The 26,118-nt window shown below is 36.3% G+C and overlaps 2 protein-coding genes across 5 annotated transcripts; both read right to left on the bottom strand.

The window, feature by feature from the left end:
- Positions 1-317: 317 nt before the first annotated feature.
- LOC108669200 lies at positions 318-2,210 on the bottom strand (the record flags this gene model as incomplete). Its single annotated transcript, XM_047880984.1, has 4 exons — positions 2,175-2,210; positions 1,694-1,812; positions 1,315-1,519; positions 318-509 (listed from the first exon to the last, which is right to left on the bottom strand). Coding segments are annotated over exons 1-4 (552 nt in total), but the record flags the coding sequence as incomplete, so codon positions are not given.
- Positions 2,211-3,064: 854 nt separating this feature from the next.
- Positions 3,065-16,603, bottom strand: LOC108669201. Of its 4 annotated transcripts, none has more exons than XM_018156503.1 (5): positions 16,273-16,603; positions 7,940-8,000; positions 7,307-7,434; positions 5,123-5,224; positions 3,065-3,927 (listed from the first exon to the last, which is right to left on the bottom strand). In XM_018156503.1, the coding sequence occupies exons 1-5, from the start codon at positions 16,444-16,446 to the stop codon at positions 3,883-3,885; spliced, it is 510 nt and encodes a 169-aa protein (XP_018011992.1). In that variant the 5' UTR covers positions 16,447-16,603; the 3' UTR covers positions 3,065-3,882. The 4 variants fall into 4 exon arrangements, with proteins under 4 accessions (XP_018011992.1, XP_018011994.1, XP_047736938.1 ...); XM_018156505.2 differs by lacking the exon at positions 5,123-5,224 and adding an exon at positions 5,860-5,897 and having other exon boundaries at positions 16,273-16,598; XM_047880982.1 differs by lacking the exon at positions 16,273-16,603 and adding an exon at positions 9,167-9,232.
- Between the last annotated feature and the right edge of the window lie 9,515 nt (positions 16,604-26,118).

Here is a 26,118-nt window from a genome sequence, read left to right as displayed (position 1 = left end):
TCAAAGCACAAAGAGATATTTTTGAAATCATACTTTGAATTTACTAATTCATATTTTATTTTTCAAAATATTTGATGTTGTACTCTGATTTAATACCGTTAGTTTGTTAATTTTGTTTCTAGCACGGCGAAAGGCATTCTAAGATATTTTCAAAGCAGAAATCAGCATTTCACATCATGCGAGTAGGTAAAATTTTCGAAATTTATTTTACTTAAACAGCTTTTCTTTTTAAAAAATTCATCGCCTGATCTATTGGTTAATCGGCTGTTTCACCGTCTTATACTGTGCATTCATCAGTTTCAGCTCACCTTACTCACCGCTGTGGGGGCAATGAGCAAACCAACATAGGCAGGCACGAGTAACATGATAGCTTGTGACAGCTGCTGCTGCCACCGCTCCTGCATGGCTAGCATGTTGATGACGGCCGGGGCCTGGACAGCGTTTAGTTCGTCGCACAGTAGGAATAGAGTCTCGAAATATGCCAGGAGGTACCGGAGGAGCTTCTGAACCTGGGCATGAAACACGGAGCTTGAGGCTTAGTTGTTAGCCATAGGATAAACGAGTAGTTAGTTAGTTTAGTGGCCAATTGTTTACTAGCGCTTCAGCTATTTAGCTATCTCGCACCGAAAGTCAAGATGAACATCACCATAGAGGTGGAGGGTCTCAATTATTCATCACCCACAAGGGACGGAAGGTCTCAATTGTCCAGCCCGCTGAAGCTGGCTCGAACGAAGCAGCGCTAGCATCTCAAAGAGACGAAGTGACAAGGAGGGACAGGTGAAAAGCAACAGAAACGAAGACACTCTAACAAGAGGTCGCTTACACGAGACGTCGGTAGCCCGCACGAGAGAGACAGAGAAGGGAAATGCAAGAAATCTTACCTACATAATAACTTAACCCCACAACTGAGACCTGCAGTCAGACCCCGCGAGCTCAGCGGTGGGGCGCTCAGGAACAATCCCCCTAGGAGCGCAAAATCCCATAGGACTTCTGACGAGCACAGACACCCGTCAGAAGTCCCCCCTGAGGGGGGATAAACGAGTAATATTGCATAAAACAATAGAAGTAGTTAGTGTAAATATCATTTTTGGTGCGTCTTAGTGCTGTTGCCGAGTGCAGTACGTGTTTCTTTGGAAATAGTATGAATGAAGCAGTTGAAGATCGGTATCGATGAAAACATTCGTATTTTGAGTAGAGAATTTGCATTTCTGTACTAGAAGCCACGGTTTATATTTATAGTACGTTTTAACAATCTTGGCATAAATTTTTTCAGAGCATAAAAGGAATGACAGAATATTGTAATTAAATAGCTACCTGATCACACTCAATTAGTGCTGCAAATGACTTAGAGATGATCCGATGTTCAGCCAAAATGTTCAGTGCTGCCTTCGCCAATTCCTTCTCACTCCCGGGCTCTTCGAGAAGATACTCCCACTCTTCCCTCTCCTTCGCTCCCCACTCGTCCTTCGTCTTCGCTCCCCACTCTCTCTTCTCTGCTCCCAACTCGGTCCCAACGAAGCTATTCATCAGAAAAATTTTCATGATCATTGAGAATAATTCGAAAGAACGGTTCGGTTTTATCCGCACCATAAATGCTTTTAAAAGACCTATTAGCCAAAAAGTGTTGGAATTTTTGCTATAAAATTTCTCAAAGATTTTACGGAACACTTCGGGCTGTTGAGATGAGACTTACGTGCTTGGAACAGCAAGAACACCTCCAGATTTTCTCAGTTTTCTATTCGTGACTGGCAGAGGTGATGGACCAGTGTTCCTGTTCGATAATTTGCAGATATTTACAAAGGATATTCGGTTCTTTGCGAATAAAATCAGTTATATGGAGGCAAAATTGTGTGCTTCTTAAATAAGACCATGCGCTTAGACAAAATATCCTGAGTGTTATAAAAAATGAGAGGTTTATAGGAAATATGGCGTCCCTTGCAATGATGTCAGACATTCGGAGGTAATATTTTCCTTTATATTTTCTGCGTTGCATATAATATTTGCATATTTTTCCATGCCGCTTTTCGCGTCGACTTGTCAGTAGATGCGAGTGTCTTAAGTACGTACGGCATCAGGTTCATCATAATTAAAATTATTTCCACGGCTCCATAAATTTCCTAATTACGTACAAAAAGACTAAAGATTTAGGATTAATGATTAGTTAAGTCGCTTACCTGACAGTCACTAATTGGTCTTCCTTCCACACCCATTTTTGAGATCCACCGGATGCATTCATGCTGAATCCATAGCATTTGTAATGATCGGATTAAATCAACGAGATGTACATATTTGTCTCTTCAGTAGACTTGTCGTTGTGCCGTATTTGAACCACTATCTCAGAAATTTTATCGCTATAAAAAAAATTAGTTAATCAAGAATCCTATTGTTCTTCAGAGATGTTAACAGCATTTTTGAATGGTTATCTATCAGTTGAGTTATAATTCAAATGATCCAGTAATCAGAGCGATAAGCAGACGCTGGTTGATCGCCTGTTCAGAAAACACCAGAAAAAATTCACTGTAAACTCGCGCCGTTTCCATGACAACGAACCAACGAATTACGGTAACCAAGACAACACTCCCTCAGCGTTGCTAAAAGTGGTAGAACATTTCTTGTAAATATGCGACTTGATTTTACTTTTCGTTTTTGAAATTTGTAAAATTATCGAGAAATATGCATTTTTGCAGAATATAAAATACGATGCAAGTTAATGCTTCATATCCACTTCGATTATTTAGCGTTCATTTACCATTTGTTCAAATATTTTTCTAGGATGTCCTATGTCCAATCCATTTCTACTGGCTTTGTTGAGAACCTTGGCATAAATAGGAGCAATTCTTCATATTCTTGTTGGGTCTTGAACATTTTGGTGCAACAAAATCTCTGGCCAATAACCAGCCCCAGTTAATTGAGAATAAACCATTGATGTTGGGCGAATTTTAATTCAGAGCTTTAATTTCAGAACACTAAACATTTTAATAAAATATTTTAGAATTCAAATGAACATTTTCTTTTCGAAATAAAGAAAAAAATGGCAGAAAAAGGATCGAAATGAGAAGCAACATTTAAAATCAGTTTATTGGCCCAATCAAGTGAGTCCCTGGCCAAAAATGAAATGATGACAAATATAATGTGAACATAGAACAAATATTCCAACACAACACATGCTAACACATATTTACCACATATAAAGCTCTCGGAAAATACAGAGTGTTCCCCACGATTCACACAAAACACCATTCGTTGAACACCAAATATAAAACGTTAATAGTTGCCATAAAATTTGCAGCGAATGAATTAAAGTATTCTTGTCTTACTTCATCCGGCAAGTAAATGAGCAAGTACAGTATAGGATTAATCTATGATATTTAGCCGTGGAAAGAAATACGAGATGTTCCTGGGCTCTGGGATGGCGGAAGTCCTAATAAAGCGGCGTGAATGCCAAAATATAATAAGCCGAATATAGTGCCAATAAATCATCCTTCGAATAGTAGAAGTACCTCAACATCATACCACTAGTACCAATACATCAACATCACACCAGTAGTAATATGCATCAGCATCATACCACTAGTACCAATGCGTCAATATTATACTGTATATACCAATGCATCATTATCCGTCATGAACCGTCAGCAGGTGTGGAATGACGGAGATAATGAAAACAAATTATTGGATCGCGTCACCAATACCTGCTAAAGGTGTTTGTAAGTGTAGCAGTTTATTTGTCATTAAGTTGTTAATCCTTGCAATCAAGTTCTTTGTTGTTGTATTTATTCGTTGGTTCTTGCGCTCCACAGTCGCTGGGTAACCGCCGAAGTCATGTTACGATGATCTTGTGAGCATATTAAGATGCCGGGTCCTGTACTGCTTGTTTTTTTTTCAGAAATCTTCGCCCATCACTCGTTTGGCTCGCTGTCTCATTTCCTAGGATGGAAATAGCGAAGATATTACACGAATACATGATGTGAATAATTTATAATTGTTCACTGGATTCTATTTCTATTCATCATTTCAATAATCATGCACCGTTAAAATGAAGTGGAGATAATTGTTACGCGAATGAACAGTTAAACAATACTAATAATTAAATACATATGTAGTAATGTCCGTACTGATTTAATTCGTACGAGAAAATAACAATTGTAACAACGATAAACATAACAAAACAATGATAACTCATGTTTGAGAACAGGTTTAACTAAATCTGAGTTTTCAAATAAAAGTTTTCGAATAAAGCTTAAGCGAAAACAAATCTGGCAAAATAAGAATAAAAGGCCTTGAACTTGTAAAGTTGTACTATCTATCTAAAACTATCTTACTGTGCAGAAATCATACTCTTGAAGAAAAACCTTAACACAAAAAAAAATGTTATAAATTAATTACATGAAAAATCAGTTGTTAAAGACGTCAGCGGCAAGTTAATTATATAATAAGAATTAGTCTAGTAACTGCTTGCCACGAGTTAAAAGGAGTTAAATAAGCGGTATAAAAGCAAACATGCTGGAAGAAATGCAGTAAACCTAACTTATTTATTGTGAACTTGTGGCATATTTTTTGCGGATGGGCTTCAAAGAAACGCCCGTAACATAAAAAGAAATAAAACTTTGTAAATTCTGTTAATATAAAATTTATGATTGAGGAAATAATGTGTAAAAATTTTGAGTTGTACGTCTGAATAAAAGATAGGAAGTTAGCTTATGGATCTTCGGTGAAAGAAGTTGGCTTGTGAACTCGTTGCTCGATTTATATCAGGTTTTATGACCCACAATAAATTTTTGAATTCAGATTTTGAATTCAAAAAATTGTCATGCATCATGAATAAAACATTGATTTTATGTTTAAACCGATTTCAGAGCACCAAAATATATGATATAAGCGATCGTCCAAGTCAAAGCCTATAATTCCGTGGCCTTTGCGAGGATTTCGGGAAGCAAATGTGTCTATGAAGAACCCTCTCCCCAAAATAATTGATATCCCTTAAAATCCTCATTTATATTTATAAATTCCTAATTGAATTTAATACCAAGAAAAAAGCGCAGGAAAATACTAAGTGGAGTCATACTAGTCATGCTCCATTAAAATCTCATGCCACAGAAGCAAGCTTCAACGATTTCAGTACCCGATTTCTATTCATTTCTTCATCGTCTTCTCGTACGATGTCCCTCAATCCCTGGCGACGGTTTAGCATTGCAAACGCCGGAGATGGTCTTAAGACTGGCATCTTTTAGGTAAACAGATATTAAATCAAAAGCGATTTCAACACAGCAGTTAATAGCACAAATATGTGGAACTGAACTGGATACATCTGTGAAAAAACACAAATCATTTGAGTTTTGTTTATGGTTAAAACCAGTAGCGTACGAAAGTAACTCTCAAAATTTATTTTGATTTGATGCATATAGTTTTGTATATTTAAAATCTGTTCTGGATTGATAATACCTATGCGAGCCCTGCCCCTGTACTTCAGCGGCGATGATTTGCGAATTAAATTCCTATCTTTACAATATTCATTAGCAATATTTTATTGCAGTTTCCATTAATGAAATCCATTTATGACCGTAGTCTTTTCACTTCAGTCGACCCTGTTCCTGGAGAACTGTGCCCACTCATGCTATGTGACTTATCATGCCGGTATCAAACTGTATACACTTTTACTTAACTATCAATATTACTTACGAAGCAATATAAACAATTCATTAAGTAGCAAAATTATGCCTGTATCAAACAGCTTCCATAATCAGTTAAGAAGCGAAATTATTACATGCTGGCATGCCACGAGATGCGAAGTCATGGTACCGATAACCCCAAAAAGGATCATGCAAATTACTGGACCACATAAAATTAAGCTGAACTCACATGAAATGTTTGTGAATTTACAACCTGCTCAACGCCCTCTGTTGCGAGAAATTGAAAGCAAATTTTAGTTCCTTGTGATATCAAGACTGTGCGTTCATGTTCTCTACACATCGGTGGTAGCTCCAAAGAATAAAGGTCTATATAAATGATGAAGTTGAATATTCTAGCCTCTATTTATATATAAATATATATGTATATTCCAGCCTCTATTTTTACCCACCCTTTCATGGGAACTAATAAACACCTACTCAGAGCAACGAATGGGTCCATTTGTCCATATAGTGACACACATTCTGATGTGCCCTTTTACCGGATCAAATCGAGTCAGGATGACCTAAACAAAAGCTAACAAACGCATTATTATTTTAACACTTTTTTCCCTGTTTGCATGAATAATTTTTGACATGTACATCTCTAGCTCCTGATTGGACTGGATGTTTGGATTACACCTGAAAAAAAATCTTACGTGTTTCTGTAAGGATTCCATTCAGTAACATGTTGAAGATATGTTATTTCGACGGTCTGTGTATGAGTTTTTCTTAAATAATAGTGATAAATGATAGATAAATGCTAAGAAATAAACATCAAATAACGGAAGTAGCTGGAAAACACGTAAATGAAAAAGTTTGGATTTTTTCCATTCATCTTATCACGCCTGAAATAAGGAATTGGTGTTAGACCAACGAAGGAATATACATAGCGAAAGAAACAATATTTGTTAATTGACATATTCAATGCATTAGATATAGTAACCAAAAATAATTCATAGGAAAGCTAACAGAATAATTCAGTATATTTACGATGAAAGAATTAAGTGAAAAAAGTTTTCGCGAAGAAAATATTTTCTGTACTATTGTATTTCCAGTCGTTATCTATCATTACCCTAATACATTTGAGAAATATAATACCGGTCAAAGTTCTGGTTTAATAAAGATTAAACCAGATTGCAATTTAAAGATTAAAAGATTAAACCAGATTGCAAATCCTTTGCAATTTAACAGGCTCCTAATAATTCATGGAAGTTTCATACATTTAATTAAGTTATTACCGAACAACAGTTGGAACGATCAACCAATAATGCTAGACGAAAAATAATTGAATTAACATTATTAACTTATTTCAAATGAGCATTAGAATTACCTTAGAAATATTCAATTTTTAACTGTGCCCAAACGTCTCAATGCGTAAATGGAATCAAATTGATACTCACTGCTTGCAAAATATAATTATCTATTCGTAATAAGTTCTTACGGGCAAAATAATGCTGAAAATAATTCAATGAGCTTGCTCCTATATATTATCGAAATTAAGAATCTGTATAATTAAGCAACCAATGTCGAAAATCTCCGGTAGCGGAAACTAGCGCCTGCAAAATGAATGCTGATTAGAAATAAATAATTTACCTTAAATTATTCAGATTATAAATCTGTATAATTAATCAACTCACATCGAGTCCTGTCTGGTTCCTGGCGCGGAAATTAGCGATGATGTCGTCAGCCTGGCGCTCGAGGTCCCCCAGCCCACGGGGCTCGAAGTCCTCGTAGAAGGGGGAGGAGGGGGCGACGGGGCCTATGCCTGAGGGGGCGGGGCGAGGGGAGGGAGCCGAGATCGCAGAGGGCACGAAACATGAGGTCTCCTGCACACACAAGGAAGCTTTAGACTGTTTTGCATCTTAGGGGTCTCAATTATTTATATAAATTTGAAAAAATGATATTTTTTGCATATTGAGGTCTAAAATATACCTATATATTGTGCGAAAGATTTAAAATATTTGTGTGTTTATAAATAATTTTTTAGTTGTTATATTTATTACTGTTAATTGTTTATTTAGAAAATTCGTTTATTATCGCTCAAAATATTTTTTTTTTTTGGTGGTACATCTCATCTTCCTGCGAACAAGTTCCGTTATTTAGAATTGCGTGCCCAGACCTAATTTTTAGAAATTATAGTTCTGCATTAGCTTGCATGTTATTGAATTGCTTGATTTCTGCCGATTGATGAATTCTCTACGTAAATAATCTGAAAAAAGAAATAGTTCGATTCCTGTGCGGTAATGTCAGTGTATGTGTAAATAAATTGCCTGAGGGGGCGGGGCGAGGGGAGGGAGCCGAGATCGCAGAGGGCACGAAACATGAGGTCTCCTGCACACACAAGGAAGTTTTAGACTGTTTTGCTTGTTAGGGTCTCATATATTTATATATATTTTTAGAAAAAACTAAAAGTTTTTTCATATTGAGGTGCGAAAGATTTAAACTGTTTGTGTGTTTATAATTAATTTGTTTGTTCTTATATTTTAATTAACTGTTAATTGTTTATTTTGATAATTTGTTCATTATCACTCAAAAGATATTTTTCTTGGTGGTATATCTTATCTTCCCGCGATCAAGTTCCGTTATTTAGAATCACGTGCCCAAAACCATTTCTTAGAAATTGCAGTTTTGCTTTAGCAGAGATCAAGCAATTCATGTTATTGAATTGCATGATTTCTGCCGATTGATGAATTCTCTACGTAAATAATCTGCAAAAAGAAACATTTGGATTCCTCTGTGATAATATCAATGTACGTGTAAATAAATGAACATTTACAGGATCGAATAAGCATAATATGTTAGGGATAGAAGTGTGACGAGAATTAGTCATAACAGAACTAAAAAAAGTAAAAGCACATGCACGAATTTCAAATATTTTCCGATGATCAAACAATCACAGCAGGGTATTCACCAGCTACAATCTAAAACAGTCACTCTGACGTCATGCTTGATTTCTATTGTTTTAATTAAAAAAATCTAAAAATCATGTAGCGGTTACGCGTGGATACATAGTGTATTTATTAAGTCAAGGTATTTTCAATTAGTGTTAAATAAGTGATGGGCTTAAAACTCGCTCATATTTATTTATTTTATTATGAGGAGGGAAAGTAAAATTAAAAATATAGCCCGTATTCGTATTAAAATTTTACATTCGAAGTAAAGTAATGGCTAATAAAGTAATGGCTTCAATGTACTCGTAATAGCTTACTTCAATTCATCACTGAGAGAAAATTAATTTATTTCGTTTGGAAAATATTGAAATGTAAGCAATTAAATACGACACAAATCGAAATATTTTAATTAAGCAATCTGCAGTCGACTTTCCTGATAGTTATCAATACAACCTTGCACTCTCCGTACACTAAAAGATTACATTTGATTCACTAGATTTAATATTAAAATCCATATTTATTAGGGCAAGGGTATGATTAATCCTTCAAAATAATTCTGATGAAAATAACCAAGATTTAAAATTTAATGGGAGCAAAAAAGCTCACTTGCATCGTCGCAGGTCCCATGCGATGGCGGTGTTGTGGCCCAATTAGTCAATAAGGTTCGGTTCAACTCAAGCCCGTCAACTAAATATAAATATAATACTCTTTGATTCAAATACTAAATGCCACAAGTATTCATTTTGGGTGAAATTAATGAAATGCATAGTGATTAGGTTTTATAACTAAATTTTTTTTCAACGAAGTTCATTCTGTTCGCGCGTCAAAAATTCTTCCCATCATAATTTTTTGGATTTAGATGTATATTTAAATAGCTTATAGTCATTGGCTGATATTAATTAACTTATAGAATCAAATTTATCTTATAAATTTCGCCAAATAATGTCAGCAAATAAACTTTTTTCTAGTGACAGGCTCGAGGGGTCAGAGGGAACCAAGCAGCCATGGGAGGGTAAAGTGAGGGTATCTGCGTATATGAGGTAAGAGGGTTCGAGGATGTGGAGTGTGATGCCCTCGTGAACTATTCCCTCGTGAACCATGCCCTCGATAACCATGCCCTCGTGAACCATGCCCTCGTGAACCATGCCCTCGTGAACCATGCCCTCGTGAACCATGCCCTCGTGAACCAGGCCTTCGTGAACCATGCCCTCGTGAACCAGGCCTTCGTGAACCATGCCTTCGTGTTCAGAGCAGAAACAGTTCAGAGCAGAAACAGGCCCGGCATCATCGCTAAAATCGTCCATGTTATTTCTTCTTGTTATTTAATAAGATCGTTAGAGTCTGGTGGCTAGAGCGTTTTGCGGCTACAGCGACTATCCTCCTACATGCGTTATGATTTCCACTGATGTGGATAGAAATCAGTGGATATCGGGAACCAAGTCTCTACAGTACAGGTTCGAAAACTAAAATATGATCTTATCTCAGAAAAGAATATCATTGAACAAATAAATAAATACACAATAGCGTGAAGCTTCAGTTGTTAGTTGCAGCCAAGACAGAAAAGCTAAACAAAACTCCAATCAACGACAGCTATTTTGCTGCACATAAAAATTCATTTAGGAAACTAAAACGTAATAGTCATTCTAATTCTTTTGACCTTAATGACACTGCAAAAAATCAATTTTATCACTGCTGTTTGCTAGTCCAAAGCCCAATAACATATTAAGCAGGAAAGATATAGAGAAATTATATGATATGAAGAATATAGAAGTTTGCCACAACAAAATTGTAGTGAAAGTAACGGCTATTTACGGAAATTTTTTGAATGAGGTGATGGAATCAAAAGAGGATGTAAAGTAAAAGATAGGAAATAAGAAGGATGTTGCAGGAATAGATGGAGGGAATGGAAGCAAGGAAAAGGGAGTTAGTATTTGAGACAAGAGACTGCAGTCGGGCTTGGGCAGAAGGAATATGACTCCTGCAAAGACAGATAAATAAATTTCATGAATTGCCATGCATTATGATAAAAAATATCAAGATTCCATTGATATAAACAAAACAAAATATCACTAATCGTTTCTTCAACCGTTTCTATGCGTAAATTGAACTGAATATTTTTAGTTAACTCTTATTTAATAATGTTTCTACTGGTCACTTCTCTGGATTTGCCTTATTGAGTATACATATAAAAATGCACACATGTTTCACAATTCACAGTTTTCACTCGAAACAAGTTAATTGTGACCAATCAAATTATAGAAAATGTACCATAGTTCGAGAATGTAAGGTATCCGATTTAGTGTTATTTCAACTTGTGTAGTTGAGTGCCTCAATGTCCGAAATTTCGTAAAGACTGGACAGTAAACTTGTGGGCTAAAGCTTTTTTTCGACAAAATATGCTAAAAATTTATTTTGAATCAAGTTTTTTAGCGCATTTTTTCATTTATGGAAAAAATTCCCTATTGTGTTCGTCATGTCCGTCCGTCCGTCTGTCTGTCCGTCCGTCTGTCTGACCGTCCGTCCGTCCGTGACTTCACGTTTTCGTCGACGAGAAAATGCTCTCTCTTTCACTTACTGCAGCGAGTACTGAGTTATATTTTTTCTGGTAATGCGCATGTTGCAAAACTGAAATATGTTCATTTTATTAAGGACCAAGACGCCGAAAGAAAGGTAAAAAATGAACCTAAACCAGAAAAAGACAATAATTTAAATTTTTAATTCGAAAATGCATACCAATTGATAATTTTAAAAGTTGAAAAATTGATATTACGACTACAATATTTAAGAGGAACGTATTCACGTGTGCGTAAATGGAAACTTTTCGCTTGAAAATATATATAAATATTGAAAATCTTTAGAATAATTCTCGAAAGATATGCGTACACGTGTACGAATAAACGATCGTGTGCACGGCTACAGCGGCTGGCGAGAGCTGCATTGGCTACCCGCATGTGCACCGGCTGAAAATAACCGCTGTACGCAGCAGCAGCAGCAGCAGTGCAGCTGTAAAAGGCCTCACAGGTGTCAAGTGTCCTTCTCTTTTATGTGTCTTTTTACTCATAGAAGTACTTTTATGTGAACTTAAAGTCCCACTATGACGCATGTCTCATTAAAGTCCCACAGTGATACGAGATTCAATTAGAAAACGGAGAAGAAATTTAACCTTTGCAGAACGAACGAGTTTGTTCGAAGAATGGAATAACGCGATCGTTATTAAAAATTAGATATTAAGTGTGGTAGTTACCATGTGCGAACTATGTCTACATAAATATAGAAATGGAACGAAGAATGGAAAAGGAGCTAATTAATAATTGAAATCAGTTCGTTGATTTTATTTAATAGGTGTATGAAGTTACTCGCAGGAAAATATGATGCCAACGACAAGATGACGATTGAAACAACAACGATTAATGAAAAAAGAAAATCATAATTAAAGTCGTTGTTTCATTTTAAACAAATGTACGATAAAAAAAAGGTTCAAATTTTACGAATGCGCGACCGCAAGCTGACGCTATAAACGAGTAAAGGTGAGAAGAAGGTGAGGGAAATGTGAGGGAAATGTGAGGTACATGAGAGGTACATGTCAGGGAAATGTGAGGTACATGTGAGGAGCACGTGAGGTACATGTGAGGTACATGTGAGGAGCACGTGAGGTACATGTGAGGTACATGTGAGGTACATGTGAGGTACATGTGAGGTACATGTGAGGTACATGTGAGGTACATGTGAGGTGCATGTGAGGGACATGTGAGGTACATGTAAGGTACATGTGAGGTACATAAAGAGACTTTAGAAGTTATGTATGTGAGCCAGCAGACGTTGTTAGCTGCAGTTCCTATTCCTGGCCTCGTGACGTGCTTGTCAACTCGACGCTAACAAACTGACGACAAACTGAATCTTTTTTCCTCGAAGCCTACCTGCGCCTACTCCTAGTTTCCGGTATGTGATGAAGCACGTTGCGTGTTAGTGATATGTTTTATTTCTATTTTTATTTTTATAATGTACGCTCATTAACCCTGCAGGATAATCTCCATTTGTTCAACTTATCCACTCCAGGAATTTTGTCGAACATAAACTGCTTGCATATTTTCCGGTCAAATGGAAATTTTTTTATATCAAGATTTCGAGCGGTTCGAGACCATTTGGTGATTAGTCTCATAAATTCACTAATTATCTTTTAAAAGCATTAACAAAAATTGTTTCCAAAAATCAGATATTGTTTGAATGAAGATTCACTAAGCTCTAAAATTTTGAAGATTCCGTTTTAACGGACTAAAACAAAGTTATAGACTAGCGAATCTGAAATATGGTACCTGCGTCAAAACATCTATAAAAAAGGCTTTTTCTAACTTTTTTCGTTGCTTTCAATTTGAGAAACTTGTTCATTCATATTAATAAAGTCACCGATTCCCGCCTCTAAAATACAGTCTATTACTATGAACTTAATTTATTTACATTGTCTACTAATCACAGTCATAGTTCATTGTCTACTGTCATTTCTAGGCAAACATCTTTCATTGAATAATATCATTCACAAGTCATTCTATAATTCAGTTAAGAATAATCTGTTGAATTATGACGAATACTGTGAACTTTATTCAAAAATTCTAAAGTATATTGCAATTAGCCGACGAACTTGGCTTCTTTGACTTTGATTTATCGACTGTGACTGCCGGACTGTCAGTGACGCATGCGCCTCGCCAGAAAGACCAACACAAACACAAACAAGTCACTAGAAAAAATTAGTTCCTTGTACTAGCACAAAGTTTCAAATAGAGTTAAATATTTAACGAGAGAACAGTGGGTGAGCACGTTAATTGTTTTCATCTTAATAATTATTCATGTTGCCATTGCAAAAATCGGTTGTTTAAGAGAGGTTTATTACTGACGAGTTTAGAAACTAAACTTTATAAGTTGTAGAACATTTATCACTATTTATATAATTGTTATAGCTAGATGTAAATCTCAATAACGTCCATTCTGAACACTGCTGCATTTTGATTAGGCACTCAAAGTTATACAGCAGGATTGTTATGACTGCATTTGATATGTGTACACATTCTGAAAATTAATGTTGTATTCTGCTTAAATCAATTAAGGCTTCTTTTAATTCACTTTGTAAATATTTGGGGGCTGACATTTCAGCTTAGATTCAACCATTATCATCCACGATACTTTGAAGAGCTGAAAATAAATGTTAACAAATAATTCTAATATTAATAATAATAATAATATTAATTATGATTATAATAATAAGAAAAATAATACTATAATATTAATGAAACTTGAGGACGATTCCATTGTTTGAATTATATTTAGAGTTTATATTTGACCCTGGTTTCCGTTTTTGATGTGGTCTGCCGATTACTGATTTCTAACAAATTAATCTCTATAAAGCGAGCTAAATATCTGCTGACTCCTGTTTATTATTATTATTATTATTATTATTATTATTATTATTATTATTATTATTATTATTATTATTATTGTAAATGCACTAGCATTTGGTCACATCTGTATTCTAAAATTTCCGACCTGAAGTTGGGAGTGAACTGTGAAACGTTTCTATAAAGGTATAGAAAATTTTTGTTGAATTATCTTCAATTTGAAATCTCTACTGAATTGACATTGATTATCATTGTAATGGAACATATTTAAGGGATTCTCCTGCAAAGTAGTCTAAATGAAGCTATACCAAAGGTATTCAGGTATAAAATTTCGAGTTGAGTTCACGTAAGCCAAAACTGAACGAAACAAGTCGATTGAATATGATTTGTTGTGCTGGCAGCGCTGTATCTTTGCGCTGTAAATACTTGCTCTCTTAGTGCAAAATACATCCGAAAGCGGACAAAAAATTGTGCGACAATATATATATACACAAATGCCATGCTGTATGTTTTTTTCTTGAGAAATTTTAACGTGGTCACTCCCACTCTTTCAAGCACTCCCACTCTTTCTAGCACTCCCACTCTCTCTAGCACTCCCACTCTTTCTAGCACTCCCACTCTTTCTAGCACTCCCACTCTCTCTAGCACTCCCACTCTCTCTAGCACTTCCACTCTTTCTAGCACTTCCACTCTTTCTAGCACTCCCACTCTTTCTAGCTCTAGCACTCCCAATCTTTCTAGCACTCCCACTCTTTCTAGCACTCCCACTCTCTTTTGCACTCCCACTCTTTCAAGCTCTCTCCCTCTTTTCTAGCACTCCCGCTCTTTCTAGCACTCCCACTCTCTTTTGAACTCCCACTTGTTCTAGCACTCCCACTCTTTCTTGCACTCCCACTCTCTCTAGCACTTCCACTCCTTTCTTGCACTCAACCTCGTTCTAGCACTTCCACTCTCTTTTGCACTCCCACTATTTTTTAGCACTTCCACTCTCTCTTACACCGCCACTCTTTTCAGAACTCGCATTTCCACTCTACCACAATTGCAAATCGATTTCAAGTGAATTGCATGTGACACCTGTAGACTGAATCAGCAAACTTATTCATGCTATTTAATTTATACATTCTCTCCTTCATATATTCTATTATTGAGGATCCTTTCTTTGTTTACATTTCCCATGCCTCTTTTTCCCCTCAACTCACCCCCACCGATTCAAGACGGACCTATTCACCTCACCTATTCAAGACGGATTCTCATTACCGTAAATTTAAACCTTGTTAAATAGTTTCCTGTCTTATGAACGACATTAATAAAATGAGCCCATCAGGAAATACAGAATTAATAGACAACTGTAAAAAAATAAATAGTGATGCTATAACTATCAAACATTGCCAGTTTTGAATGGATTTCATGAAAATCAAACTTATAGAAAATAACAAAGAATTATCAATCGTTGTGAACTGCATTACTGTTAAGTAATGACCCAAAAGTTTTTAAAAACGATGCCCATCATGAAAATACTTTTTCCTTAATGTAAAACATTTCAGCGACATAGTATATTTTAATTTAACTTCATCGTGATTTAAATCATGACTAAAGTAATGATAGAATTAATAAAATTCAGATTATTTAAACATGGATTGTAAATTTGCCATACACAACAAAACGCAAGCAGCTTCTCACAATCCGCTCATGTAAAGCTAAACGCAAACACATCCATTGTATGTCATCTGTAAATGAGCAGATTTAGCAGTGGCTGGCTCATAAGCTGAACTGCTTCCCTCCGAGTTTTAAAAATTTATTGATTGTTCAGAACTAATCTTTGTCAGCACTAGAAGAACGCGTAGTTAACTTTGTACGACGACCTCGACATCTATGGTCTCGGTATAAGAGTTGACATTTCTAATTTACAACCAACGTTGAAATTTAATACTGGATGTAGTACCACAAATAACGACAAAAAAACGAATGAACGTTTTTCATTGCGAAAAATAGCTCTAATCAGCAATAAGAAAACATTGGGGGCGTGAGAGATTTGAAAAGACTACAGATTTTTGTGTAAATAAATTATTCAAAAACTTGTCGTGTTCTTTCTAAGTATTTTCTAACCATTATTAAATTTTTCTTGCTTTTGATATTTCCGTACTGAATTTTGGGCTCCGTGCCGCCCACTCTTCCGCTCTCTGGCTGCCTATGATTCATGTCTCTTTAAATGATATCTATTATTACATTATCAACCAATGTAACAAGTAATCAGTAAGCGTGATAATACAAACTGTGTTTGCCCAAATCACACAGAGTTTCACATTGCACGATCCATCAACTCACCTTCTTGGCAATTGAGCCATCAGGCGAGTATTTACGCTCAATATCGAGCAAATGTCCACCCTCTGGCAGATGGACTGTGGTGGACACGGTCCGCTTTCCGGACTCCTCAATGATATCCCTCTGGCGGAGGCCAATAGGGGTGTATTTGTAACCGTAGAATGATGGCCAGCTCATGATGATGATGAGGGTTCTGTGGAGTCGCCTTCTACAGAGTGAGTTCTTGGACGAACTGTCGACCGTGCAACCAACGATCGGGGTGATGCCCAGTACCACACTGAGAAGGAATAGCGCAGCTCTGCGGGCCCTACACTCTGCCAAGAACTACAGTTTCTTCTTCGCAGTCTCACGCCCCAGATCTACACTCGCTGTATAGCTTGTATAGCTCACACCACCAACCACTGCTGGCACTAAACGTATTCTTAATCCGTACGCTCGTCTTGCTTCTTAACTTAGCGTCTGGTTCTCTCACTCCGTTTGCGTGAAATATGTACTTTTTTGCAGCCTTTTTGTCCTTTTCAAGAAGGTCTCGAACACATTTAGATGCGGCCATCGTCATCGCTGAGGGTATTTGTAAGTCGATTACTCAATACTCACCTGGGACGTCGCGAATCAAATAAATGTAGAAATAAATGTTTCATATTGTTTTTTTATGGCTTGTAACGAAAAGTAGTATCGTATATTATAGTGAACAATTTAAATTCCATTTTAAAAATGAACAATATTTAGAAAGACAGTAATCCGTGTAGAAATTTTCATATACGCTGGCTTGGTTATGCCGTAAACAAGACGCTCCATAACATATTAAAATTTTTTTTATTCTGTAATTTAGGAATAAAACAGTTTTCAAACCATTTTAACCATCGAACTCTAAGCCAGTTTGAGAATTAAAAATTTTTGAATAATATTCATGGAACCACGTAAAGAACAGCAAGTAATAAAGCTTGTACTGTGAATTAGCTGCGTGAGTCGCCTGGCCTTCAGACGAGCGCCCAATATGAAGACAGGCGAGTGAGAGGCTTGGCAAATTTTCAAGCCAGAGCGCATCGCAAGCTGCCTGTAAACTCAGCTGCATAAATGGCATTCAAACTTATATTAAATGCTTATAGAAATTGCTTCATCACCAAGAAAAACGTCAAGCATATCAGCTGTCTTGACCCTAAGGTCATAAATAATTAAAATCGAAATTAGGTGACTTACATTTTTTGCTCAATTTCAGCACCTGAATTTCTATGTTATTGTCATCAGCCCTTTGATGGTCAGTCCAAAATGTTACAAGTTTAAATGTACACCACCGACAATCTCTGAGCTTGATTGCCTCGGGCAGTAGCATATATGGTGATTGCATCGCAAGTCGGACCACGTAATAGTGATTGTATAGAAAATATACAGTATCATCGTGATTTCATCATTATGTTGGAAAATGTCACAGTGTTCGGGCAGTATTATAGGTGTTCAATCATACTTCTATGTTTACGATTGTCAAATAAATGTTTGGCGCTGTTGGAAACCTTTTGAAATGAGATGAGAATTGTAGAAATTGGTAATACATTATTCTGATCTAGCCTAGTGCAACAATTCAAAATAACATATAAAATTAAGTACAACCCGCATTAAATACTACCCCGTTGCACCATTTCGAACAGTAACCACTCGTTTATTAACAAAAAATACCACATAGCACGCTAAAGAAAAATAATTACTACGACTCTTTAAACTTATGAGACCATTTACTTAATTAATTTGAATGATCTACGCATTAAACCCCGGATAATTTGTTATTTACAGCAATAGCAGTAACTTTACACAGCTATATTTCACTATATGTTTCGATCACTGCACCAACCTGCTCAAACACGGCAGTAAACTTAATGTTGGGAAATTTTCTATGCAAGTTGAAGATTTTCTGTTTGTGCGTAATATTGAATTAAGATTTAGGGACCTTCAATAATATTGATCTAATGGCTACTGGCCAATAACTTGGCTCGTGTTTTGTCGATGCGCAATTAAAAAATTGAATTAATAGAAATTTTTAAGCGTATTTATTTGCTGTGATATAAATGCTTGCTATGAGACAGGAGAGCAAGAAATGGTGACCCCTTTTAAAATTCTAACTGTTGAAATATGAGTTGATCATCAGTCTCAGGAAATAGAGTAAAGTTCACGAGTAGGCGCTAAAGTCCGAACAGAATATATAAAATAACTCCGATTTTAGAGTCCACTATAATAGTTTATTCGATGCAACTAAAAATATACCATGCTGTTCCTAGTAAAATGACTGACCCACAGAATATCGCTGTTCCTAGTGTCCCATTGTTTCAGAGCTGAAAACTATGATTTACAATATATGTTTTATTCCAACAGCAATCAGCGATATGAGTGAAATTTCTAAGGTTCCAATATTATAGCTAAAGGGAATATCTTTCCATTCAGATTTTTCAAAAGAAATGTACTGTAAATTCCAGAGGACATGCCTAATGGCACTTCGTAAAAGAAAAATTTAGTCTGCTTTTTTTTGACGTTTAGCGTCCTTTGAAATTCTGTATAATTATTACACTTCAGAATGTAGCAAAAAATATGGCTGTTCGACCTTGTCTCTGATGCAAAAACTGACATGTGAGTCTAGCCGTCATTCAAACGAATATATAAGTACTACAGGATGAGCACAATATCCTTACCATTAAATTAAACTTGCAAGAGTTGCCATAACTGAAATATGTCACGCATTTTATTTTCAAGATCAATGTACTTCAATCATGTGATCGGAACAAATGTCGCTTTCACATAATTATTGACATTGCGCATTAACGTACACAAAAAAAATTACCTTTACCTTTAGACTTTTTTTATCCTGCAAATATTCAATTTAATTCAACGATAATTCGAAGTGAAATTTATTGTTTATGTAAATCCAGCCTCCCTCATTTTAATTGAAGTTGCATGCAATTTCCTCGTGTTACTTGCGCACTTTCCTAGCGATCGCCGGTAGGTTATCGCGTCAATTTTCTTGTTTGCGTGCGTACAGAGATAATTGGACGGCGCTGTAGTGGAGCTATTTTCATCAGGGCAAAATCATCAAAAAACTCACCGCCACAGGTTACTCATAATTTAATTAATTGACTTAAAATCACTAATATTTTTGCTAGTGGAGCTTGCAGTAAATCATATGACCATTGATTACCTTACGATGCAGTATTAATTGTTTTTATTGTGGTCTGTTGGCTCAACATAAGTTCTTTTCAGCGCAGCCATCGTTGCGTGCAACAGCCAATCAAAGGACTGTTTTTCGATAGATATAGAAAAAATCGCTTATAATTCATGTCTCATTCATGTCAAGAGATTTGTGAACTGAATTTTATTATTATTCATACTGGGGTTAGGCGCTGGCAATGATCGAGTGCGACAGAATTTTTTTATAACTTTAATAACGAAGCAAAAACACCTTCACGTCTTATACGCACTGCATTTGAAAAATTATGTATTGCTTATTAATAATATATCGCTAAAAAGTATAAAATCCATTAAATTTATTCGTATGTCTAACGAAAAATATGTTGTGATCTAAATATTTGGTAAAATAATTTTTCTTAAAACAGTTTTATAATAAAATCACATAGATTCACATGCGAGATTAAACGTTCGTCACCTGTTTGAATTAACCTTACAGTGATCGCTTGTTAAAAGCATGTGGCTTACAGGTGCATAGTATAAATTTATTAATTTAGCCACCAAAATTTGTTAACTTCAGTTATTTCTATTTGATTACGAATAATATTGATTAAGCTCCTTTTCCGGAATATAATTAGCAAAATCTGATAACGACCGTGGATTAAATATGCAATCCACGCGACCGTTCTAGGTTTGCAATTATTTCGATCATATTTTTTTTATTATTACATTTTTTCTGCCGACGTTGGTACAGGATTCCAGCTAGTACTCCAAGGGGTGCTATTTCTCTGCAACGGAGCCTAAAATTATGTTGTAGTTTCGCTAAGGGATGGCAAAGGTCTCGCTAATGCCAGGTCAGTGCGCTATTAAAAGCCTTGCGTTATTTTCTCGCTTGCAGAGCTGCTATCGCCCGCCTCGACTGAGACACAGAAAACAAGGAATGATTCATTTCGAGGGGAAACTTTGAATAAAATTAATAAATTAATAAATTAAATCTAAAATTTATTAACGCCTGAAACTTGAGATGATGGCCCGAATTAAAATAATGCTCATTTATATAACTAAATAGTGTATATCTTAAGACGCTTGGTCAGAGCTAAAGAATAAAAATCAAAAACAGCCAATAGACTAATTTATTTACAGTAAATGTGTATCAAGTCGACAAAGTACCGATTTCACTTAAAAAACTCCTAATTACACTATATACATTTCGCAAAAAATGACGGAATTAAGTAACTACATATCGTTTTTTGGACAGGACATATTTCACTCTCACTCGATTTGAATTATTTGGATTTATATCGCGTTACTTTATATTATACACAATAAAAAAAATTTAAATACACACAGCTCACATATAGACACAAAAAAAAGATTTGACTTAAACAAAAGTCTAGTCACATTTGCTGGATACTAAGCAAAACCGTGCTAAGCAAACGCTTTTCCTTCAAACCTTCTTCCAATATAGAAAAAAATATTATATATTAGAACATAATTTCGATATTTTTTCCGGCCAGATCATCGTAAAATCTTGCTGTTCTTAACCTTAAAGATAAAATTTTCCTTCATGTATCAGGTTTGAATTGTTTTAAATACCTTTTTAGATTTATAACAATCAATTTCGATAAGTCTGAAAATTATTTCCAATAAAATTTTTTTCATTGTTATAGCAATATCATTTATATACTGTTTTAACAAATGTTCGCCCTCGCTTCATCTCGGCACATTAATTTATTCACCCTAGCTTCACTCCTGCCCATTCTCCCCAGCTTCACCACAGAATGTTCTTCCCAGCTTCACCCCAGAATGTTCTTCCCAGCTTCACCCCAGAATATTCTTCCCAGCTTCACCCCAGAATGTTCTCCCCAGCTTCACCCCAGAATGTTCTCCCCAGCTTCACCCCAGAATGTTCTCCCCAGCTTCACCCCCGAATGTCCTCCCCAGCTTCACCCCAGAATGTTTTCCCCAGCTTCACCCCAGAATGTTCTCCCCAGCTTCACCCCAGAATGTTCTCCCCAGCTTCACCCCAGAATGTTCTCCCCAGCTTCACCCCAGCATACTCTCCTCAGCTTCACCCCAGAATATTTTCCCCAGTTTTACTCAATCACACTCTCCCCAGTTTCACCCCATCATACTCTCCCCAGCTTCACCCCCGAATGTTCTCCCCAGCTTCACCCCAGAATATTCTCCCCAGTTTTACCCAATCACACTCTCCCCAGTTTCACCCCNCTTCTTTTTACCAATAACTATTATCGAATTCAGCGTAGGTGTAGAGTTCCCGCTGCCTGAATGAGTGATGCAAGATCCATGCTATTTGTAAACGAAAACATTCGTAGTAGGTGGTTCGTGGTAGGAGGCTCATAGTAGGTGGTTTGTGGTAGGTGGTTCGTAGTAGGTAGTTCATAGTAGGTGGTTCATAGTGGTGGTTCGTAGTAGGTAGTTCATAGTAAGTGGTTCATAGTGGTGGTTCATAGTGGTGGTTCGTCGTAGGTAGTTCATAGTAGGTGGTTCGTGGTAGGTGGTTCGTAGTAGGTGGTTTATGGTAGGTTGTTCGTAGTAGGTAGTTCATAGTAGGTGGTTCATAGTGGTGGTTCATGGTAGGTGGTTCATAGTGGTGGTTCACAGTAGGTAATTCATAGTAGGTGGTTCATAGTAGGTGGTTCGTAGTGGTGGTTCATAGCAGGTGGTTCGTAGTAGGTGGTTCATGGTAAGTGGTTCATGGTAGGCGGTTAGTAGTAGGTGCTTCATAGCAAGAGGTTAGTTCGCACCTCCTTTAACTCGTTCGCTTATTTTTTTAATGCCCACTCAGCTGGCTACTCAGCGTTCACCCATCCACTCTCAGAACGTCACTAGCTCGTCTACATAACCCAGCGCATCACTCACCCATGCACATTCAAAACCTATCTCTTACCCATTCACCTACACAGCGTATCACTCACCCATGCATATCAAGAACCCCAAATTAAAGTCACTCCCCCATGCATCCTAACAGCCCATTTCCCACCAAAGATCTCAACTAAACNTATTTAGCCAGCATGACTCACTCTGCCTACACTTCGAGCCTCCAATTATATGACATTTATAAATAAACAAGAATATTTAGCTAGAATGGATCACTCTGCTCAGTCTTGAAGCCTCTATTTATAAGTTATTTATAAATAAACACGAATATGCATCTGGCAATGCAGACCAAGTGCACTGAGTGTAGGCCGTGACCTATAACACTTAGGTCTTCTATGTGTGGCCTCGGCTTCGTGTTGACATATGTTCACTCCGGTGGCGATTGTTTGATCCAATCACTGAGGTGGCGGTTGTTTGATCCAATCACTGAAGTGACGGTTGTTTGATCCAATCACTGAAGTGGCGGTCGATTGATACAATCACTGAAAATCTCTGGTTCCAAGTTACAGCCTCAGTCGTGGTCCTGTCTCTTATACACATCTAGATGTGTATAAGAGACAGTTACAACATCGTTCAGGGATGTTAACACATCAAACAATTTTTACGTTCATATATATCGAAAATTGATTAATGATTGAAAACTTTAATCTTTATTCATGCATATATTAACGCTAGGTTCTTAACCATGTTTGACTCCTAGGTGAGTTTAACAACAACGTATGACATTCAGTAGACAATCACATTTGACATTCATGCTAACAATAACGTATGACATTCAGTAGACAATCACATTTGACATTCATGCATAACAATTACGTATGACATTCAGTAGACAATCACATTTGACATTCATGCATAACAATTACGTATGACATTCGCGTAGACAATCACTTATGACATTCACGTATAACAATTACGTATGACATTCGCATAGACAATCGCGTATGATATTCACGTATTATTATCACGTATGACGTTCACGTAGACAGTCACGCATGACATTCACGTATGAATCACGTATGACAATCATGTACGACAATCACGTATGAGTTTAACAATAACGTATGACAACCACGTATGACATTCACATACGACAATCACGTTCGAGTTCACGTGACACCTGCAGAGGCATTGTTTACAGTCTTTTACATGCCAGTCTGCATCTAGGTCACTCCGCCTACACTTTACACTCCGCCTACAGCTTTTATTTATACGGCATTTATTAATAATCAAGAGCATTTAGTTAGAGTTAGTCTCTCTGCCTACACTACACTTCAAGCCTCTAATTATAGGGCATTTGTTAATTAACATGAATATTTAGCCAGCATGACTCACTCTGCCTACACTTCGAGCCTCCAATTATATGACATTTATAAATAAACAATAATATTTAGCTAGAATGGATCACTCTGCTCAGTCTTGAAGCCTCTATTTATAAGTTATTTATAAATAAACACGAATATGCATCTGGCAATGCAGACCAAGTGCACTGAGTGTAGGCCGTGACCTATAGCACTTAGGTCTTCTATGTGTGGCCTCGGCTTCGTGTTGACATATGTTCACTCCGGTGGCGATTGTTTGATCCAATCACTGAGGTGGCGGTTGTTTGATCCAATCACTGAAGTGACGGTTATTTGATCCAATCACTGAAGTGGCGGTCGATTGATACAATCACTGAAAATCTCTGGTTCCAAGTTACAGCCTCAGTCGTGGTCTCCGAAAACGACAATGAAAGTAAATAAATTAGTTTCAAAAGCTAAAGATGTAATAACAACTCCCAATATTCGAATTCTGCAGCTTCAACTTCACCGCAATCGAAGAGAATGTTCTAAATTGTACCCAAATCTTGATGTTACAGTTGCATTTTTTTTCCTAGGAATACACTGGCCGTGTTCCTCTATCGAACCACAGCTTATTCGTCTCTTGAAAAATCCGGCCGAATCGACCCTATGGTCGATACGTAGGGCACGAATGTGAATGCTGATTATTGGCTTCTTTGTGAGTGCAATTGTGTCAGTCACCCAAGAAACGATTGTTTGTGTGATTAATTTCACCCAAAGCAAACTTTCAAAACAAATGTAGGTTTACAGCAAAATTTCAGAGTAGTTTTATTTTTCATTGTTCAATAATAGTATAGTTGTTGCTTTTTCTGCAGATGCCGTCATCTCATTTAGAAGAAAAACATCGCTCTGCTCTTGACTGCCCTTCTCCGTCAGTTTATTTGTGGATAGGCTTACATTTTTCATCGCAGATTCATTACGGTAACCTTTGTTCCAGAGCGTAAGTGCTCTAAGCAAGCTAGATGCCAAGAAGCAGTTATGCAATCCATCACAAATTATTGGCGATCTAAAGAACTTAAATCCTTGTCCTAAAAATTTCTTTGATTTAAATTGATTTAGTAGCTTGTACATTTATCTTTCTTTAAAACTTTATGTCTCAATCAACCGTATGATAGAATCTGTCGTCTATAACATCAAAAATTAACGAGCTGTTCTATTGGTACTCTGGTGAAGCCGTCAATATACCCGTTCTCTTTGTTGCTTGCGCGCACAATTAGTAACTTGCACGTTCTGCATCATGGGTTACGGGTGTGGAAAAACGAATAATTAATGCGTACTTCACCACCCAAATACATTTTTGAGGTTTTCAGAACACCTTTTTAATTGCATAAATGTTATAAAAAATTTTTTATTACTTCTTACCTTTTTTACCATTTTCATCACCTGTTTACAACACTTTTCTTTAACTTTACTTCTTGTTTGTTTGTTTGTTTGTCTGTCTGTCTGTCTGTCTGTCTGTCTGTCTGCTACAAATCTTATAATCAAAATTTAACACACTTCTAATTATCCTATCGATCTGAAATTTTGCGCACTTGCGTAAAATTGGAGACAATGCATGAATCAAATGACAAAATAAATGATTTTCAAAATTAAAAAAAAATATATTTCGATATTAAACGAATTGAAAAAATATTTTTGTCAGCTACAAATCTTATAACTGATATTTGACACACTTTTACCTGTCCAATTGATCTAAAATTTTGCACACTTGTGTGAAGTCAGAGGCAATGCATGAATCAATTGACAGAATGAATAATTTTGAAAAAAAATTGATATATTAAAAAAATTTGAAAAATAATTTTTTTTAATAATCGAAAATTAAATGAGAAATTCATTGTACATCTTTAATATTGGAGACACTGGATTCTTTAGAAGTGTTGTCTTTGAAAAGTAATTTATAAACGTATATTTTATTGAAATCTCGAGTATAAAAGAATTTCATGGTTTCCAGCACTTGCTTTGAGGAAACTGCCCAAGTTGTGCCAATTTGACTCTGTAAAATAATTATATATTGCCATTCACGATTATTCCAAATTATTTTATCCAAATTTCAGATGAATCATTCCAACATTTCTCGCTAAACTATGGTCATGAACCCATACATATGAACTCGTAAAATATGGTCAACAAATTAATAAAAACTGTTCCTTCTTCAACGAGGAAGTTTTTTAAAAAATAATCGTCATCGTTAGACCTTCCTTAATGACAGCACTGTTCCTGTCACCAATTGAGTGTACGTCTCACATATGAATTTCTCTTACGATAACCGCGATACAAATTTCAATTAATTGAACAGACTAATTTGTTAACCGAGAAATATTTCGTCACTTATTCCATTCATTGTGCTGTTGCTAGAAAGTATTACCGGCAAATAAATTTTTCATTACCATCATTACAAGAACGAGTTACCAATAACCAAATCTTGCTCTGCGGACATCGC

The sequence above is a fragment of the Hyalella azteca genome, unplaced genomic scaffold (genome assembly GCF_000764305.2).
Source record: "Hyalella azteca isolate HAZT.00-mixed unplaced genomic scaffold, Hazt_2.0.2 contig6746, whole genome shotgun sequence".
Lineage (NCBI taxonomy): Eukaryota > Metazoa > Arthropoda > Malacostraca > Amphipoda > Hyalellidae > Hyalella > Hyalella azteca.
This window is presented reverse-complemented; position numbering and strand designations above follow the sequence as displayed.